The following is a 21,414-nucleotide window of genomic DNA, read 5'->3' as shown; positions in this document are numbered from 1 at the left end:
AACTTGAGTGCTGAAAAACAAACCTATCTTGAGGAGGAAGTTAGTAGTATGAATTGCATTTTAAGTTTGGAAATAAAAATAAACAACAGTCTTAGAGCAGGGTTTCAGATCCTACCTGAAGGTGATTTGTTTTTGACAGCACATTTATTGCCTTACTATTTAATATTTTTTATTAGCGTCTGTATTTTTTTTTTTAACTTTCATAAACTTTCTGTCCTGACTAAAAGATGAAGGGAAGAGCCAGAAGAGAACTGTGCGTTATAAAACCCAGAAGTATCAGTAATGACAGATGTGGATCAAGTACTCAAAGATACACCACACCAATCCATTCTACTACCTCAGCTCATCTCTCTGCCAAAGATGAGCATACGTCTCTGCAAAGAAAATGAAACCTAGTTAAGCCGCTTCCTTTTCAGGAGGCGTTTAGTCTTTTGTAGACTGGAAGCTGTTTAAATTTATGGGATTGTCTGCTCTAAGTCATTTATAGCTTGTTTTATTTATTTATTTATTTTTGTTTTCTGTTTTTTTTAATCTTGCATTAGGCATAACAGAAAAGAGAGGATTTGAGTCTTTTTCTATTTATTTGAACAACAGGTTGGTTTTAATTTTACCCCTTCTGTTCTCCCCACCACCCCTCCAAAATAAATAAATAGATAGATAAATAAAGACAGGGTAGAAGGTAAAAGCAAAATAAGTAGTAGAATTCATAAGTGTCTTCTTATGTGGCGACGTTTTTAGTTTGCTTATGAGGCACCTAAAGATCAACTGTAAATTCTCTGTGAAGATATCACATAACTGGATTTTTGATGCTTTCACATCTCTGCTGATGCACTAGTGCGGTGCATTGAAATTCCTGTGATGCAGGCAGCAGACTGAGAGCAGTGATGCTCTTGAGTTATGCAGTTGCTGCTCCCTCTGCTGGCATCCAGGGAGCAGGAGGAAAGAGGAATGTACCTGACAGCAGTGTAAACCTACAAAAGAAAATAAGAGATGACACAAGAATTGGAAAGTCTGTAGAAGGAAGGATAAAACAGCAAACAAAACAGTATTAGTGAAATTGGGAAAGTCATATAAGGGCTGACTGGAGCCTGGGAAAGAGGACCAAGATGAGAAAGGGTGGAAGAAATCTTGGACAGAGGTAGGACAGCAAGTGGCAGGCAGGGTACATATGGCAGAATTAGCAGTTAGGAGCTCTGAAGAGTGAGGGTGGAAGAAGCAGGATCTCTGGAGTCTGATTTGGTGGAAATGTATAGGAAGACTTAACCTAGGAGCAGGCAAATGAGGGTCATGAGTAGGGGTGAAAGCAGCTATTCTGTAACAGAAAGTGGGCAGCAGGAAGAACTGTGGGTGTGGAAACAGAAGGAAGCTAAAGTAAAACAAGATGTGCAGGTGAGATAGGAAATGGAAGTCAGGATTCCTGAATTTGTACTTCCTTTTTCTGGGTCATAGAATACTTCTCTTCATTTTCTGACTTCCCACGCCTAGGGAAGACAATAGGCTGCTCTTGGTCATGTGAATTCCTTAGCCATGCTCAAATCTTCCACACATATATCCACCACTTTAGCATGATGGAACTGATTAAAACAAGACTGGTCATACTCCAGTTGTATCAAATTGAGGAGAGCAGGGCACTTCACTGCAGTTTTGCAGATCCTTACTGACAGTGGGTAGCTTCTGTCTCATCCTTGGAAGTGGATCTGCCATCTCAATCCCAAACTCTTCTGCTTGTTCTCCTCCAGTCTGCTCTTGTCACTCCAGTCTTTACCTTGTGCAGCTTAGCAGAAAACCCTCATAAGAAAGCTTCACTTCAGTCTCCTTCTGCATGTCCTGTGTCTTGGCTGTAGCTTCTCCACTCAGTGCTTTAGTGCTTTCTGTTCCGTACTGGCTGGCTCCCAGTCTTTCTCTGACTTCCTTGCTGTCTGTCCCCTCTGTTTCTCCCACCTGTTTGTCCTCACACTGGGTCATGTTTTGCTCCTTGTCAAGAGAGCTCTCTTCTCTTGATTATTTATGAAGTCCAGTTTCTGCTCCCATTTTATCTCTCAGAAAGTAAATTCATTCTGAGAAAATTATCTGAAATCCATGGTAATTTGTTCCTCTTTTTCCCTGAATCCTGTTGTACAATGACATGTCCTAAGGGATAGGGTTCCCGCTAGTCCTTTTGAATTGTTTTTGAGGGAGTAGTAAGAAAGCTAACTGTGAGTGGTTAAAAATGAGCATCTTTGTTATAGCAAGAAGTTGGAGACATGATTGTGGTGGTAGGAACTGAATGTGTATGGAGGAGATGCAAAAAATGCAGAATACACTGTTGAAGTGCTTGAACCCCAGGCTATGCTATGAATGCTATGTCAGAAGGTAGATTTCAAGCTTAAAGTTGTTTTTTCAAAACACTTTCATTTGCTACTTCCTTTAATTGAATGGTGGTGAAAGTGTTCGTTCAGGGGGGTCATTTACATCACTGCCCTTGAAAATAGCCATGAAGCTTTGCAAGCAGTGGGCAGCATTTGCTAATGTACTGATGCAACTACTACTTTGGCAGAGAAATTCCACCTGAGGCTTCATTCATGAAAAGGCTACCGCCAGTTTAGCTTAGACCAGAGCTCTGGTACCTGGAACTGTGTGCTTGCAGACTTGGTAATCATGCAGTCCTACGCACATTAAAAGTCCGTTTTTAGTTTCTCTTTCAAGGCTAATTAGCTAGTGGTTGTTAAGAGTGATCTCCTGGTAAGCACAAGTATATACTAAGTTTCTGAATCACTATAGATCCCTTCACACAGTTTGATAATCACTTTGTTCAGAAGTGAAACACAACAAAAGAGGATTCTTTCTCTCCCTCCTCCTTTTATTGCTTTTCACTAATGCAGCTATACTGTTGGTAACAAGCCATTTTCTGATGTACATAAAACCCTTGCCTACCCCACTGAGCATAATCTAAATCTGTTCTAAACACACATCCGTGCACTATAGTTGTCTAAATAATTTATAAGCATGCTAAATACAAACAGCTCTCATATTCTGCCATTCTCTTTAATGAAGTCCAAGATCTGGAAAATGTCCATGATAAAAATAAAAAATTAAGGAAGGCTTCAACCATAATTGCTGTGGGAAATAATGTTTTAGGGCATGCTCAGAACATCTGTATAGAATATTGCACAACAAGCAAAGCCCGTAAATTGTCTTTAATAGAGTTCTGCTCGTGTTTAAAAGCAGCTGTAGCTGATTTGTTCTGAATAATGTCTTAAAATGTCATGTAATAAAACGCTCATCGCCGTGCATCCTGAGTTGTTTTGTAACTGAACATAAACCTTGACCAAATTGCATTTGAACTATTCATTGAGAAGCTTCTTAATTAAAAGAAACATTGCTTTGTGACAGCTGAATTAAGAAGTTATAATATCAGGCTACAAGCCGTTTTCTGTTCTCTTTTTAACGGTGGTCTAAAATGTGAAAATAGAATATTGCAGTCAAATGTTGTAAGTTCTTTAATGTTGGAACATCTGTTTTCCAGTGCATTTATTCAGCATTTTGATACACTCTTAAGTCCTACCAGAGTAAATCAGTGCTGGGGTGAGATTGATTTCCTGTAAAATAGCAAGCAAATAGCAGCAGTTAAGGCTTCTTGAATATATTTGGCAGATTTTCTCTCCACAATACCAACTTTAATATGTGAAATTCAGTATCTTCGGATCTCCTCCCTACAAATACTTCCTTGTGTACATATGAAATTACTTCTGCCTTCTGTTTCTTCTCTTGCATTTGTAGTTTTTTGAGTACACATCCCATAATGAAATACGCTACAACACTCGACAGCCTGAAGCCTGTGCAGCAGTTACTGCAGGGACTGACTATTTGACAATGAATTTGTGTCAAGAAAACATTCACCTTGTTCCTGAAAACCAGAAGTTTGCTTTCAGAGAGGTAAGTGCGCCTGTTTGGCACACTTCAGTTTTGTTTTCTTTGTGGGGGGAAAGGTGGGAGAAAAACTGCTGACTTTTTTGGGGGTAGGGTGGAAAAAGAAAACAAACCAATTCCATCATACTGCCTGCGCATTCTGGCTGCAAGTATTCCTATATTTGGACTGGGATTGTGTTTAGATAGGCGCGACTCTCTATCTTGGCTTTTAACATGTAAACATAGAACAGGGTAGCAACAACGTGCAGTTGAAGCACATTCCAGTTGAACAGAAAGGCAAGAGGAAGGAAAGCACCTATCTGTAATTTGAAGGGAACTTCCATTCCCCTTCTCCAGCCAATCTTAGAGATGGCCAACTTTTGCTCTCCTTTCATGAACTTTTATTTCTCAATATTTTTACCTCCATATATACTTCACCATTATCACCATATTATCACCACTGTTGCTTTAAACCGTTCCTTGTTTATGAGAAGCTGCTGCTTCTCCTCTGCCAGCAGCCTCCCCATGAGCATCAGAAGTCCTCTCTGGATTTTTCTGCAACATAATGCAGCTGTGTAATTTGATGCCCCATCAAAAGATACCTTCTACTCTATTCCTGCTCCCCCACGGGACACGTCTTACTGACTGTAGGGACTCAGCAAATCCCTTCTTCAACTTAAATGACTATTACCAAGGAGAAGAAATGCTGATAAGTATGGAGTGTATTAAAAAAACATAACATGTCATCTTAGAAAACCTTGTGTTAGTAGGTTTTAATCTCTGAAGGAGTTCCTGAATGTCTCAGAGAAAATAAATTGCATGAAAAATGATGGCCTTGGTTAGCTTCTGGGGTGTTATTATTCGGCTAAAGGAAAAGTTCACATAATATATCAAAATGGTATATTTACATAATGTTTCTACATAATGCATCTAAATTCTACAAGCTCTACAGCTGACAAATTCTTGCCTAGATACTTCCATTCGTGATATGAGACAGAGTAAATTCTAAAGAAAAACATGAAAATTGCCGTCTCGTCACTCAAATCTAGTCCAGACTGAAACTCATTGAGTAAAACTGTTTAAGAGGCTGGCTTTATCAATGGTATTTCATTTCTAACATTGACTTCATGAAATTTTTCAAATTCATATACATTAATTCCTAAAATGACAAATTTTAAATGAACTCCAGTCACTTCATAAAAGTAACTGAGAAAACAGTTTTGGAATACATCTGATTCCACAGCATTCCTAACCATTCACATTCAAAGTAATTCCTTAAGTTTCAGATACTAAATCCTCTGTCTTTCTCATTGTTCCTCTGCGTGACTTGAGTCTACTGCTCTGCACTGATTCCTCTTCTTGTGCTGCATTAAATCAAAATCACTTGTTCCCATGTTTCAGGGCTAGTATATGCCAAGTATCAGTACTGTAAAGTCTCCTGCTTTGTGTGGAGAAGTGTCAGATGCTAGAAGAGCAATCCTTAAACAAGTAGCATCATCAGAGATTTGAACAGCCTTCCCAGCTGCCTGGCCAGAATTAAGTTCTTCCTGGCACAGCATCAAAAGCAAGCGAGGCAGATATTGATTAGTTCACTCAGAAATATGAATTATCACAAATGGAAAACAGAAAGTCATTCAGCAGCTAAGCCTGCAAGCAAACCCGTGAGCAAGTGCACGCCACTGGCCCTTGGGGGCTATGGAGCAAGGTGCCGTTAGTGCAATATTCCTGAGGACTGAAGAGCAGACTTTCAGAGGACTCAAGCTTATACTCAGAAGCAGGGTGGGGTTTTGAAAACAGTTGTGCAGGTGTCACCTGAGCCCAAGAAAGGCTCACAAGGAGCACAGCTCTTCTCCACATTTGGTTACATCACTTTATTGCAACTCGGTATCTTGGCTGACAATGCTTCCAGATTTGAGTGAGCTATGTGAACTGGGGGTAAAACAGTTTTGGAGACTCCTGTAACCGGAAGGCCTGAGTCCTCACATAATGTTCTTTGGGAGCATGAGTGCCCAGGCCAGTCAGGCCTTATGCCTCTTAGGCAGCTGTGCTACCCTTAAGCAAATCCAGCTGACAGCACAGAGATTTGAAATCAAGAGGCTTCTTGCTTAGAATGTTTTGCTTTTTGCACTGCAAATATAATTTGTAAAGAAATTACCAGTTTTATTGGGATGAAAATATATCTGGAATAGGCAACTAATTAACTAAAGATAACTAAATTTACTTGCTACGTGCATATTAAATTGTTGAATTTAAGTAACGCATGTATTTTGCTTTGGTTTTCTCTGCTCATACTGTGGTGCAGTAACAAAAAGGAATGAGACTGAGCTGAGAAATAATACCTTTTACAAACCTAAGTGTCAGAACATGAAATAAGTGTAAAAGTTAGGTCTTTTGATGAAGTTTCTCAAGTTAAGCATTTTGGTTTTGCTGCATAACCCCATGGGAAGGATATGCATGGTATCTTACTGTGAACATTTTGTTATAGTGATTTGTTTTTCATTTTTAAGACCTGAAAAGCAAAAATGATTTCTCTGTTTTGTAGGACGGTACTTTGTTTCATATGCAAACTCAGAAGTGCTTACAAGCAGAGTCAAACTCCTACAATGGTAATCCAGCACCAGTGCTACGACCGTGTACCAATTCAGACTACCAAAAGTGGTTCTTCAAAGAAAGAAGTTGATCCAGATGTCATCTAGTATATAGCTGAAAATGAAAACGTTCTCTTTCTAGTCAGCAGATAGTCAGCCTTTTGAAAATTCTATAAGTGATATATTTTTATATGAGAAGGACAGTAATTAGTTTAAAAGCATTAAATTTGGTGTTTCTGGATCGTTAAACTGCACTAATTATGGAGAACTACATTAAGTAAGTACTGTGGTTATGTCATGTCACAGAACCTGCTCCTCCTCAGTTCCCTTTATTTGGCAGCTACATAACTGTTTCTGAAGTGTCTTAGGTTCTTTTCACAAGTGACAATGTATATTTTAATGTACTGTGTGAAAGAAAGTAAGGCAGTCAAAATAATTGCACTAATTTATCTGCCAATACCTTAAAATGTTTATTTTTCTACTAAAACATTTTGCAGTTGTGCCTTTTAACAGATGCTAGTTAATATTTCTCCCCCTCTTTTAGATACCAGCAGGGCAAACCTAGGCCAGTTCTGCCCCAAACTGGCTACAACAGACCCCTCACTGAAGTCAGTGTGGATTTGCACATTGAAGCAGAAAGGTCTGCATATTTTTTGCACAGATAACAATCTAGATGCATACAGATTGCACATGCTTGACAATACTATACATTAAATGTTGTGACAATTTGAGTTGCTTGAGGCACTCGAGTTTCTAAGCATGCTTAGGTCTGATTTTGAAAGAAGAGTGGTTTTTTCCCTCACCTTTCGTAAAGAAATGAGGCAACAGTCGCAGCTGGGAATGTTTTATGCATAGAAGTGAGAAGATTTCGACCATTTTTTCCCTTAAAAGTCTTGGTTTCTTCCATTATTTGTTCTTGTTTGCTGCATAAAATGTACAGAACTTCCTTTGAATCCTCATAGGCTCATGTCATTTTGTCGTATCTATTTATATGATTAGGGTGTAGGGGGAACATTTCTTCCTGTAGTGGATACACATGGACGTTCTACCAAGATCTATCAAAAGTCCCATAGACTGAATATTTTTGTGGAGAACTTTAAAACTCTGTCTCTGTGGGTTGGATTGATGAAATCAATGTTAGAACTAATAAAATATTTTGTAACTCCTTACAGTGGCAACTGTGGGAGTTTGCTTGTTTGTTTCATATGGTCAGTAGTTTTCTTTTAACCATTCCTCTGATTGCTTATTCTCTGATCCCTGTAGCAGCTGGGAGAAGACAGGACTATTTTATGCTCTCTCAAGTTCCCATTTCTCATTAATGCTTTTGTTCACCTGCTAGCAGCAACTGTGTTCAGTTTGTGGAGTCACAAATCAAAGCTGTGTGTCTGCATGAGAGAGCTGTTTGAAGCGTACCAACACAGCACGGTTTTTCTGTTCATTTCTGTTTTGCCTTCATGACTGCTGATTGCATCACATTAATAAGCTAATGAAAGCCCAGCAATTACACTTGTAGACAAAATGCTCATTGACCATTAGGGTCAAGGAGGTTTTCTTGCTTTTGAGACTTCCAGATTTTATCAGCAGGTGGTCGTACGCAAATGAAATTTAGTAATTGGAAATTGTCCTCTGTCCATCTTGCTACTCTGCATTTGTTTAGAGAGACATATTGATGTCCCAAGATTCCAGTTACATGCAGCTGAGCTGTTTCCTTCTATGCCAGCAAATCTACTAGCCTGCAGTGAATATTTACAAGACAAACATGTTTACGTTCAGTTCAAGAGTGAACTGAATCTCATGGCATCACCAGCTTGCTCCATGTATGTTGTTGCCCATTTAGTCCAACTGCTTCCCTTTTTTTTCCCCTTGTTCCTTTCCTTCTTCTCTGCTCAGTGGAATTGCATTAGTGTCTGGCTTTGAGTTTGGAGGATGAAGGAGTCACATGTCTGATTCATGGTGCACAGACTTTCTTCAGTGGGAAGTCAGGGCTACCCTCCAAGGAATGGAGTGTAGATTTTGAGCTTCTCAGCATAGAAGAGGCTGAATGTCTCAGAGAACTATATAATTAGAAGACTAAGTCACAAATTAATATTCCATCTGATTTTGGTCTCCTAAGGCTCTTTGAAAATGAGAAAGAGTTTCCACACAGTCCGATACAACAGCCATACAACAACCAGAACTACCTCCATTTCTTAATACTCACCTTGAGTGTTCAGAGCCACTTTTTTTCCCCCTTTTATTGCAAACCGCGTGAAGCACCTGTAAATCCCAAACCTGTGATTCAAGCTAATTGATAATCTCATATTAAAATAAATGGGACACTGGCACTGCAAACAGGGAAATCTCAAGAGGGTCCGTCTTCCGTTTTGTACCGTCAAATTGTTCAAAACGAGAACAGGACATTTTTAAAATGCAGAGTGGAGCTGGGCTAACCGAGTTATACTAAGAATATATCATCCCAATACAAAGTATGCCACGTACAATTCGAGGACTGAAATGAAGAAATCTGTCCTTCGCTGTCTAGTGGGCAATACGCTCTTTCCAGTGTTTTCATACATACAGAATCAGCTTCATTTTGTGTGCTCCTGGGTTCCTTTGTGGTCTTCCTTGGACGTCCCTGGAGGTGAAACTTATTTGGTGCGGTGGAGGTAGAACAATCTAAGCCAGCAGTTTTTTACAGAACTGAACTGTGCAAAATACTTCACAGTATTCTGTTCCGGGTAACTTGTGAGAGGAATATTAACATGCAAAGAAGTTTTAACGCATGAATAAAATACTTGGAGATGTTATCCTTAAGATGAGAATTTGGGGTAGTAACAGCTGATTATACTTATTTATTTATTTATCATTTAATTATTTGTCCTTAAAAAAAAAAAAAATAAAAAAAAAATCTTAATTTAAAAAAAAAAAAAAAAGAGATTGCTATCCAGATTGCACTCTAGTTCCCAATTCACTACTTCTTTACCATATTTCCATAGTAAAGCTTTATTCCTTCGGGTAAATATGTTGCTGTTCTCTTTCTTTTATTCTTCTACAATTCTCCTTTCATTTACGCATTGTGGATCATCAGCGTGGACTAGAACCTCTGTATGTGCAGTCTTGGCTGAACCTTTTATGATGGAGAATTATTGCAGCTTGCTCAGTCACTCTGGAACAACAGTTGTTGTTGTATACGCATAAGTCAATATGGATTGGAAGCAGTATTTCTTGCTTGCTCTGCCGAAACAAAGACTTAAAAGCATGTTCAATGTTTGCCGTGTTTATAGGAATTGATAAGACCTAGTTGAAGGAGAAATTCCTATTGGAAACCCTGAACTGATGAGAATGTGCTCCTGCATCCTATGTATGGAAACACTGTGATACTGCCTGGCTGGTAACTGAAAATCTGATGTTCTTGTGATTTCCTTTGGCTGTCCCAGCAGATTAATTTGATGTTGAGCTTTGTTCTGATACCTCGACAAGAAAACAGCAATAAAGATGCCCAGAGAGACTATGGGGTTAGGATCACACAGCTGTGTGTTTGCAGTTAAAACAGTAGGCTTTTTAGCAGTGTTTGAGAACACTGCATAAGATCACGGTGCTAGAACAGTCATGATTTGGTCTTCAAGTTAGCAGATGTAGGTGGAAAAGTCCTTGGGAGGAACAAGAGGAGTATGATGGAGCACCCCTGCTCTGCCAGCTTGCTGGTGGCTGGCTCCAAAGGCTGTAGCTGGGTCTGAATTAGAACATTGCAGCATTCTTCCATTTCTAGAGGAAAACGATTAGGTATGCATATGCAATTTTTCCTATCTTCAAAAGGAAGAGGAAGGAAGACAGAAGACCCAGGGATGGAGCTGTGGTTTGATGGGAAGCATGGCATGCTTTGTGTGGTGACAGGCTGGCTCCCAGAGTGAAAAAGGACCAGCTGCAGAGCTCATTGCTTTGTGGGAAGGGAAAAGCAGTCTTCTTGAATTTGTACATCCTCTGAAGGTATTTAACTTGCTGCAGAAGTGAAAGTGGTCAAGGGAAGAACAGCAGCACAGATATTTGGACCTGAAATTCATGAACACTGAAGGAATACATAAAGAATAAAGTGTGTTAACTCTGCACACACTGTGAGAAGACTTGATAATACCTGGAAGAAACTGGAAAGTATTATTTAACAGGAAGATATTGCACAGAACTGTTTACTGAAATACAGCTGAAGGGCTCACGTGACTGAAATGCTGACATGACTGGATAATGTGCCAAGGAGAAAGTGGCATTTGATTTTCAAGCAAAGGGAGTAGGGTTTACCACAGTTGTGAACTGATGTTTTAGCCAAAGAGGAATGAACAGACACACAGAGAACGCCTGCTGTTGACCACCTAATAAGAACAGAAAGGATTTTTGTGTAGCAGGTAAAGGATGAGTGCAGTGTTAGAGGATGTCATCCAAGGGGATGCACTGCTCTGATTTTATGGTAGTGAGACGTTCTGGGGAATTTCTAGGGAAAGGAAAAATAAAGAGGAGATGGCTGGGCAGGAGGCTGTCTCTGACATAACTTTTAAAAATAGGTCTGGTGCAATTCTCTGTTAGGCCTCTCATTTAAAAGGGAGGCACCACCCGCGTCTGTTAGGCGCAAAGGAGAAATTCCTGAGTGCTGCTGGCAGGAAAGAAGAGGATTTGTAGAAGCTAACTATGTGTGTATCTTATTGAAACCTTATATGTGGACTGTACGAAAAGCTTGGATGGGATCTCAGATGAAGTCTTCAACAGGATTGGAAAAAATGTTCTTTATTAAACAGCCTCAGTGCACCTGCATTACAGCGTTGTCCATAGTTACTTGATCATAAACTATTTCTTGCATTAGGTTTCCTTTTTTATTTTTTTTTTTTTCCTTTTTACAAAAGATTTTGTGAATATCTTTTCCATGCCTTGCTGAGTACAGAGGAAGGATTTAGAGAGGCTTATTTAGCTTAATCCTCATTGTTCAATATATGGCTTTATTTATTTCCCCACATTAAGTCCTCAGCCTGAAAAATAAAGGTTATTTTCATAGCTTTTCTTAACATGGAACTTGAATGCTTCAGTGTCTCAGTGTTTCCCAAGCCTTTATTACTCCATCTTCACACCATGAAGCAAAAGCATCTCTGCTTTCCTGACAGAGGAGGCTGCAACAAAGGCATTAAAATCCAAATTGCAACAATATTCAACAGACTAAATCTGAAGCGCAGCTTTGGTTAGCTTAAATGGCAGCCAGCAATGCCTCGGACCTTTACAGTTTGGGCACGAGAACTGGGACTCACTTCTCATTGAATTGTTTGAGTTGGAAGGCACCCCTTGAGGCCATCTAGTCCAGCTCCCCTGCAGTGTTCAGGGACCCTACAGCAGATGAGGGTGCTCAGATCCTACCTGACCTTGAGTGTCTCCAGGGATGGGGTATCCACCAACACTGAAGGAGTGATTTTACATGAATCTGCATGAATCTGTCTGCATTTGACAGATGGGTTTGGTACCTATTGCAGATCTAGTTGAGAATGGTGACGTTCATTTAGGATTGAAATGGTGATTAAAAATAATGTAATGTAAAATCAGTGTACCCTCTGCTCCTGTTGGGATCCTAGGAAGATCTTTTCCTGGTGTAATGATCATCAATTTTCTGGAAGAAAATAACGTGCTGTAAGTTTGCAGGTGACAAACTGCAGGGCAGGCCACTCGCATGAATGGAGAGCATGCATTGTGATTTATTGCAAGGCAAGATCAGGCACACGGGAGAAAAAAGTGGCTTGCGTGCTCAGGGAGAAAGCATTGAAGACATAATGTGGATCGTTCCACAGGGAGGCAGCCTCTTGGGACAGCCTGGCTGCTTTGCCTCCAGGGGTTTGCTATTGCAGTGTGCACACATTAGCGTATGTGTGCGAGGGAATATCAGTAATGCCAGGAGTCCTTACTTTGACGTAGGCATGACAAGAATCACAGAATTACAGAACGGCTTGGGTTGGAAAGAACCTCAAAGAGGTTCCAACACCCTGCTGTGAGCAGGGCTGCCCCCCACCAGCTCATCTGCCCAGGGCCCCATCCAACCTGGCCTTCAGCACCTCCAGGGATGGGGCACCAAAGCTTCTCTGGGCATCCTCACCGAAGGCTGGCAACCTGCAATGAGACAAATTGGTACTGAATCTGATTCACATCTTAGCAAACTCGCTAATGACTGAATTAATTTATTAAGAGAGGTGATGACCCCTTCTTTACTTATGTCTTTAGTTCAGCACTGTTGGATGTCATTCCACAGGAAGGGCTGCAAAGAAACAAGAATTACGGGGTGACAGGTTAAGGGCTTTTGGCCCAAGGTCACCTTATTATGATCATAGAATTTATTAATCTATAAAGATTCATCCCGATTTACGGCATAGATGCGGCAGTTGTATATGGGATATATTAGGTTGGCCTTCATAGAATCATAAAGGTTGGAAAAGATCATTAAGATCATCCAGTCCAACCACCAACCCGTGCCCAATGACCATGTCCTTCAGTGCCACATCCACACGATTCCTGTATACCTGCGGGGACAGTAACTCCACCACCTCCCTGGGGTGGAGAAGAAGAGAGAAGAAATTTTTTTCCCTAATACTCAATCTGAATCAACCCCCAGTACAGTTTGAGGCTGTTCCCTCTCATCCTATTGCTGTTATCTGGGAGAAGAGGCCGAATCCCACTCTACCACAACCTCCTTTCAGGCAGTTGTAGAGAGCGGTAAGGTCTCCCCTGAGCCTCCTTTCTCCTGCTAAACAATCCCAGTTTCTTAAGCCGCCCCTCATCACGGTTTTGCTGTATCTATAAAACGTATCTATAAAACGCGAGTCCGGTTTGGCAGGGCTGCATGTTCCCCCAGCGGGACACACACCGGGACTCTACCGGCTCTACGGGGCTCCTCGCTGCTCAGGGGAGCCGTGCTGGGAGCAGGGCACGGCGCTGTCACTATGCGCTGCCGGGCTGCGGGAATCCTGCGGGGAGAGCAAAGGATAACCCAGAAATAACCTGGTTTTGCAGAACGCCGCGCTCCTGTGAGCGCGCTGCGGAGTTGCCATGGCCCAGGCTCTGTGTGTGTGTGTGTGCGTTTGTGCGTGTGCGTGTACGGTGGCGGAGGTGCCGAGCCGGCGTGGGCGCGTGTCTGCGTGCTGCGCGGGAGCGGAGGCGGGGGGGGTACGCGCTCGCCGCGTGCCTCGCACCGTCCCCCGGCCCTTCCCGCATCGGAGCCGAAGGGCGGCGCGGGCGGCACCTCCCTTCCCTCGGGGTTGCCCCGGCTCCGAGAATGCGGCATTAGGGCGCTGCTCCCCCGGCCCGCACCGTTCCCCCCCACACACACCAACCTCTCTCTTTATTTTTTTTTCCATTCTACCGAAGCATCTTATATTTATATATATATATATATATATGCTTTCCTTTTGGAGGAGGAGGGAGGTGTTCAGTGAGGGCTTCTTCTCGCTCCCCTCTTCTCTACCTCCCCCACCTCTCCCCCCTGTCCCCGTCCCCGCCCGAGAGGTGCCGTTCCTCCCCGAGCGGAGCGCAGCGGGGAGGCAGAGGCAGGTCCCGCTCCCTGCTCCGCCGCCGGGAGAGGAGGGGAGGAGGAGGAAGAGGAGGAGGGTGCAGGGAAAGCGGAGGGAAGGGGGGGGGGGGGGGGGGGGGGGGGGGGGGGGGGGGGAGGGGGTTATTTATTTATTTATCGCTTCTGGTGGCTGCAGCTGGCAGACCTGGGAAGGAGTAGGCGCCATTGCCAGAAGGATTATTGCCAGGGGAGAGGAGAGAAAAGGGAGGGGGGGCGGAGGGGGAGAGAGAGGAGACCCCGAGGCTCCCTTGGAAGCGGGAGGCGTTGCTTTCCCTCCCGCCGCCGGGGGATGTGCCCGGGCTGAGCGGGGCTCGGCTCCCTCCCGCCGCTCCGTCCGCCCCCCCTCCCCAGCTCTCCTCCTCCTCCTCCTCCTCCTCCCCCCATCCAGCAGCATGCATCCCTCTGCGCGGAGCCCGGCCGTCGCCACCTCCAGCCCTGCCATGCTGCTGCTGCTCCTGTGCCTAGGCTGGGTGCCGCCGGGCTGGGGCTGGTCTCGGGGCAGCTCCCGGGGGGCGGCCGGGCTGCCCCCCAACGCCACCACGCCGATCTCCATCATGGGTTTGATGCCGCTCAGCCAGTCCGAGGAGGACCAGAAGAGCAGGATCGGCCGGGGGGTGCTGCCCGCCGTGCAGCTGGCCATGGATCAGATCCGCAACGAGTCCCTGCTCAACCCCTATTTCCTGGACCTGCGCCTCTACGACACGGAGGTAGGAGCCGCCGGGGACGCGCCGCCGCCCAGTCCCGGGGCGCTGCGGGACCGGGGCGCAAGGGCAGCGCGGACGCGGGGGCTGCGGCGCCGCCGGGAGACGCGCGGGGAGAAGCGGCTGAGGACGCGGAGCCGTTCCGGAGGGGTTCTGCCCTCGGGGCCCGGACCCGAGCCAGCCGCTCGCCGCTTCTAGCAACAGATGCGCGCCGGCCGCTCCGTCTCCATCCGGATGCCTCCCATTCCTCGTGCAGGACGCGGGCTCCGGCGGGCGGCTCGCAGCGAGCCGGTGGAGACCTGCGGAAAGAGTTAAATCTGCGGTGCCGCTGCCCGAGGGATGCATGAGGGCCGCCCGGCCCCGGTGCGGCCCGGTGCCGTTCGGGGTGCGGAAGGACTGCGGGCGGGAGGCGGAGGCGTGGGGAAGTTGGTACCCGGCTCTCCAACGCGCTCCGTTTGGGTCGCAACTTCGCCAAACGGAGGGAGATGCCGGCTCGATGCGGAGCCTGCCCTCAAGGTGGCAGCCGCCCCGCGTGAATCGCGCCGCGTTCCTTTCCACGACAGCCCCCGGTGCGGCGCGGGGATGGATGCTGAGACCCCCGTTGTGCTGCGGAAGCCCCTCTCCGGTTGCAGAGCGGCGATACCGGGCTGTGCTGGCTCTCCGTCCACAGGGTCGCCCCAGAAATCTCTCCCTGTGGGGCAGCTGCCCTTCGCCGACACGCATTTGTCGTGGTGTTGTTTCGGACGGCTTGGGGTGGTAGCGCTGAGTGTGTCGTTTGGGTGCTGTTGGGTTCACAAGGCCGGAATGCTGCGCCAGGAGCGGCCCCGAGCTGCCGTTCGTCTCCTTAAAAAAATGAACCTCTGCAATCAGAATGAAAAGAATTATGGGGGATTTTCGGAATGGCATGACTTGTTTCATAAAGCGTGGTCTTGGGGAGAAACAAGATCACGGTTCTCCCAGTCCTGCGTTCATTACATTATTCTGTTTAAATCCACCCCTCGGATGGGATCGTTGCAAAATAATGAGTACGCAGGAAGTGGAGAAGCAGGAACCTTCCTTCTACGCACACATCCCAATCAATGAGGGGCTGCACCTGATTGCAATCAAAATATTTTGCAGTTGTTCTTAGAGATTTTGGGTTCTGAGGAGGGTAGTCAGCGTTAAGATGAACAGAGCAACCAGAAGAATTGTCTGATTGGCTGTGGAATGTGCACCGGTTCCTTAAAAATTGTATTTTTACTGTTCGGTACTCCAGGGGGGTTTGAAGGATCGGGATCCTGCTGCCCGTGTGCTGTGTGGCTCTGGATGCTTTTAAGCAATTAATAAATGGATGGTTATGGAATGCTAAATCAGGCAAATGTATGTATTTGGAGAGCGGTCGGGTCATTATTGCGTGCTTAATAGTGACAAGTAAATAAACGAGCGTTCGTGAGGAGTGTTAGATTGACTGCACCGTAATGGAACAGCCTAATGGTAGGAACAGCCTTTAAATATGTAATGGCAGCACAAACTTTTTCGTTGTGCTCAGCCATTACCTTATGTCTTACGGTAAGCAGAAGGGCTGCTCCCTCCTGCTGCCTGCTACGGTACTCAGCCTGTTCCCAGGCTGCTCATAGATGGATGCACCCGGAGGGCCCGGATCCTTGTCCTTACATAACCACAGACCTGCTCCCCTCCAGGACCTCGCGGGTGCTTTGACATTGGCTCCTCTTGGAGAGAGAATGTGGGACCCTGAGCACCAGGGGTTTTTGAACAGCCAGAGAAATGTTTGTTGTGTAGACGAAGAGCCTGGGAAATGCATGGCAGTGATTTAGGAAACGCATGGCAGTGATTCAGAAACTCCCTCGTGGAGTTCCAAAATCACCCTCTGCTATGAACCGATGTCTGTGTTGCAGCTTTACGTAACACTTCAATAAAAAGCTCACGAAAAATAATCATGAAAGTATTATGAAGACAAGCAAATCGGATCCCTTTTCATTACTGAGGTGGCTTCCTGGCTAAGTTGAACTGCATACTGTTTGCTTGATGTTTCTGTACAGTGGATCATAGGGATGCCCGTATTTCTGACCACCGTCAGAATTGCAGTGGGCTTCCCAACTTAGGCTGCTCTCTGTCTCTAACCCTGGAGCACCGGAGTGGCATTCCTTGTGCTTATCAGCACAGTTAAGCTGAAGGAAGCTCAGAGTTCACTACAGTCCTTAATCCGTTATCTCAAGCAGCTATGATTCTGTGAATGTCTTCAGTGCAAAATAAGACCACAGGTTACAGCAAGTATATGCAAACATGGATGCTTCTGACTTGAGTACTGTTGATGGTTGAATGTGTCTGGAGCACGACCCTGATGCAGTTCAGTGAACCCTGCTTTACTGGCCTGTGGGCACGGCTTTATTTACTTGGACATTCCTATCTGGGCTTGGCAAATGAAACACAGCTCCGGTACAGATGTCTGCAGAACTCTGGTATAAGTTGTAGTGAATTCAGGTAGTCCTGCCCATCTCAGGCAGAGCAGGAGCAAAGCCGAGATGAGACTCTTAGACAAAGTGTCATAATTAGGTTATTTTAGAAACAAGAGTGATTATTTGTAAGGAGTCTTATCCAAGCCTATTGACATTAATGGCAGTAATTCACTGATTCCAGCAGCCCTTGGACCAGGTCCTGGAAGTTAAGGACGCTTGATAGTTTATGGCTTTGGATCAATACTGTGATACAATATTTCTTCTTTTTCCAGTCCCTGTGATTGTAACTATAGTTTGCTGAAAATGCAAAGGAATTTCTTGTAGAATAGTGAGCTCGGCTCTCTACATGCTTCACGCAGTTTTTGACTTCATTTAAATCAGGAAGGGTGGTATCTACATAAGCATCCTGGCACTCATCTGTTGGAGGAGAAAAAAAAGCGGAATAATCCTAAAATAAGGAGCTAAGCATTCTAATAGAGAATGTTATGCACTTCAATAGTATTTAATTTGCATCATGAAAAAACTGACCTCGCTGAAACTAGAGGAAGAGGCACAGTGGGAGAAGACAAGGGCCTTAATGGAAGTTGGATATCTGCCCTTCTGCATCTGGATGTCTTCCCTCGAATATGGAATATATTTTCTGATTGCTTGTAGGATCAGTGCTGCAGTTGTTGCACAGTGAGGCTGACATTTATAGCCAGGAAAGTCACATCTGCAGGTTAAGATTCTGTCACTTGTTTTTGGAGGGCAAAGGGAGTCTAGACCATCTGATAAAAAGAAAACCTTTCAGGACTAAAGGGGATATATTATCACAAAGAGAGAAGAAAATTCATACTATGGTGGTGAGATTATTTAATTTCCTATAATAACTACAAATAAATTGTAGTAATCCTGATGTAATCTCATCTTTATATAACAACATACTCTAATACCTTTAAAGAGCATAGAAGGGTGGGCTATGACGCATACACAAAACCTTTTAAGGAAAGTGGAAACTCCTTGATGTTTAATACATATTTGCCTTCTGTTCTATTATTAAGGAGAAACTGCCTTACCTAATTTTTCTGACAAGAAGTTACAATACAGATAAGCTACAAAAAGGCCTTCTCTTTATTTTCCTTCTACTATGAAAATCTCTGTGTTTTTCAACAAGACTTTCCTTTAAGGTTTAAAAACGTCATATAGGCTGTGCATGGGTCTGGCTCACTCCTACCAGCCACTCTATGTTGAAAGAGACCTTCAGACTCCAAGTAAAGGTGTCTTTTTCTGAAAAGCCCACTCAGGACTGCTGTCAACAAAGTTGACTCATGTCTTGCTCCTGTATGCCAGACTAGGAGTCACACACATATTAAGGACAGGCAACAGTCTAGGAGCAGAAGAGGTATTTTCTGGCAGTGGTGCAAAATAAGGGATCTGAGAGGAGTGTGAAGCACGGAGTTCAATGATTGGTCCTCAGAGGACTGTCAGCTTCTGGTTGCCACCTGAGCAGCTCTTCCCTGACAGAATCGAGTGAAAGCATCCCCCTGAGAGACATGCACACGGTGTGCTGGTTAGGCTGGTTGTCTCAGGAGGCACAGGCTGGAGTCACTCTGACAGCTGCTGGATTTGTGTGGGGAAGTGTGGTAAATCAGGATCTGGAGTGAGTCTGACACGCTCTGTACATGGATGGTGCACCCCAAGATGAAACCTGAACTCCATCAGAACCCTCCAGCACATGTTGGTAGGCCTGCCCTCCAATCTCCAGCTCCTCTGGGGTCAGCCCACCCTTCTGTCTAAAGCCACGGCAAACAGTTCCTCAGCACTCCTCTTGGGAGGGCACGAATGGGGCCCCAGATCCAAGCTGTGCAGTTGTGCTTCATCTTCCCCCCAGGACTTGGGCCTGCACACAGGGTGTATCAGCAGAAGGTCTGTACTGCTTTGAGATAATAACACAAACACAGCCTTGTTCCCCCACATCATTAGTGAGTGTTCTGAGTGCTGTATTTCCTGGAGCTTTATTTTTCATTTTTAAGGCAGAACTCAAAATAGGACAGGTGAGGTGTTGTCCTAGTCATCTGTTCTAAGGGGAGCAGCCAGCTGAACACAAAGGAGATCAGGGCTAAAAGTCAGACTGAACTGACAGACTTTGGTATTATCGTGAGCTTGTGTCTGGCATGTGTTGAGTTGATGGGTAATTTCTTACCTTTGAGTATCACTGAGTGCTTAATGTTTTCTGATATATGCAGATAGTTTAGACTGACAATATACATGTGTTGTCACGTTGTACAGGTGATGATCACAGGCTACCCTGCTGGCAGCATTCTGCCTAGAATGAATGTATTTGTTAAAGCTGTCAATGTTCCCTTTGACTTTCATGGAATATGGCTCCATTTAAGGCATATAACCTCTTTTTGCATTTGAGTTTTGTAAACTAGCAGGGAGTCATCTAAAAGTTAAGCATTTATGTTAATTCCATGCTGGTTTTTCCACTGATGCTAAGATGTAGGTGTGGAGAGGAGAGAAATCATGTATTCACAGCACCCACTCTTCTGGGTGTGGATCTCAGACCTGTAGAATGTATATCCTCTAAATATCTTTGCAGAGAGATTAAAGCCAATGTATCATTTTCTGGCATATGTCTTGCAATTTCATGTATAACTTATCCAATGCATACTGCAAAACATACTGTTATGGAATCTTTTAATTCAAATGCCAAACACATTCTGTCAGTGCAGAAAAGTAGTTTTTTGAATCAATCCAGGAAGGAGTTTCCATTTACATTTGCAGAAAGAGTGGAAGGCCCTGTCCTCTGAAATGGTTACCAACAACCGTAAATTACTCAGGTTTGTGGAAAAGATGGAGTGTAATATTTCTAGCGATAACTGTGAAGAAAATATTTTGTGATAGGAAAAGGGAGAGGAAAGAGCTAGAAGAGAGATTGGTGGCATTCACACAAAAAGTTTTCTGTGCAATATTTGTACTGTTTTAATTGAACACATGCAGCTGTTTGAGATGGTGATGAACAGCACCACATCTCAAGGCTACAGATCAACATCTCACGTGAATGACATAATGAAGTAATGATGCATTTGTGGCTCAAGCTTTGTTCTCCACTTGGAATTTCATTGCTTTATGGGAATTTTCTTGGCATATCATGGAATAGCAATGCATTTGAGGAAGCTGTGGGAAGTGTGAACCAAACAGTTCCTTCACAAAACTCAGATGGAGGCCATTGCCACCACTGGACAGCAGATACTTCTTAGCAAGGTTTGAACCTTGGAATATAGAGTTCTGGCTCAGATGATTGGGTGGTAGAAGTTAAGAAAGGAAATCCGCCACAATCCATTTTGGTTCAGCTAACTTTTGGAGCAGCTGGGGCAAGAAGACAAGCACACTGAGGTCAGTCAGTCAGCACTGGTGTGACTCAGTCCTGTGGAGATGAGTGTGGGTACATTGGAGCCCCTTGCTGGAGCTCTATTTCAAACTGCAAGATTCCAAATTGAGAGGCCACAGATACATCACTTTTTTTTTTTTTTTTTTTTTTTTTTTTTTCTTTTATTTTTATTTTTGCTCTAGGAGTCCTGAAACTAAAACAGTAACAGAGCCGGAAGCCTTTTAGGAGAGAGTCTCACTGTTGTCTTATTTGTGGGTCTAGCTGAGCTAGAAATAATATTTTCAGTTCTTTCCTTGTCCCCTAGCTCTGACATTCATATACCAGTTGCTGACTCCTGGAACAAACTGGTTCACCCACAGCATCACTCTGACTTGAACAAAGTGCCCCTGAGAATAGCTGAAATGTATCTTCAGTCATATGGTGTTTCCCCTTGCTGTGCTGCTTATGCTCGAGGGACGACAGAGCCTTCTTTGCCAGCCACGGCTGCCTCTCTTTGCAGAGGATTTTGCTGTGGGTAACAGCTGCTGGATTTAGGGCTGGTTTGTGCTGCCTGCTGAGTGGAAACAGCAAACACTGACCGCCAAACACTGTTCTTTCAGATATTTTTTTCTTGTGTTGGAATAACCATGTAATTTCATTGCCAAGTCAGTGATTGATGTCCAATTTCCATGTCATTAGCTTTTCATTATTATAAGACTTTAGTACTGACAATTTCATCCATAGTATTTTCCAAATAAGTATTTCCAAATGCGAAAATTAAAGCTGAGAGATTAAAGGTAAATACCCACCTCCCCTCTGAAAATAATAGTCACCAAAATCTTAGAATGTAAGGGCTAATTCGACA

General features: G+C 44.0%; 2 protein-coding genes across 2 annotated transcripts in view; both read left to right on the top strand.

Moving 5' to 3' along the window:
- GALNT12 (polypeptide N-acetylgalactosaminyltransferase 12) overlaps positions 1-7,679 on the top strand; it is a 43,158-nt gene extending 35,479 nt beyond the window's left edge. Inside the window, exons 9-10 of the mRNA XM_072328710.1 lie at positions 3,760-3,915; positions 6,431-7,679. Of these exons, the coding sequence (XP_072184811.1) occupies positions 3,760-3,915; positions 6,431-6,568 (294 nt within the window). The 3' untranslated portion in view covers positions 6,569-7,679. The remainder of the gene's footprint in view (positions 1-3,759; positions 3,916-6,430) is intronic.
- Positions 7,680-14,143: 6,464 nt separating this feature from the next.
- GABBR2 (gamma-aminobutyric acid type B receptor subunit 2) overlaps positions 14,144-21,414 on the top strand; it is a 448,010-nt gene continuing 440,739 nt past the window's right edge. Inside the window, exon 1 of the mRNA XM_072329174.1 lies at positions 14,144-14,747. Within this exon, the coding sequence (XP_072185275.1) occupies positions 14,433-14,747 (315 nt within the window). The 5' untranslated portion in view covers positions 14,144-14,432. The remainder of the gene's footprint in view (positions 14,748-21,414) is intronic.

The sequence above is a fragment of the Excalfactoria chinensis genome, chromosome 2 (assembly GCF_039878825.1).
Source record: "Excalfactoria chinensis isolate bCotChi1 chromosome 2, bCotChi1.hap2, whole genome shotgun sequence".
Lineage (NCBI taxonomy): Eukaryota > Metazoa > Chordata > Aves > Galliformes > Phasianidae > Excalfactoria > Excalfactoria chinensis.
The sequence above is the reverse complement of the archived record's forward strand: the minus strand, read 5'-3'. Positions and strand labels throughout refer to the sequence as shown.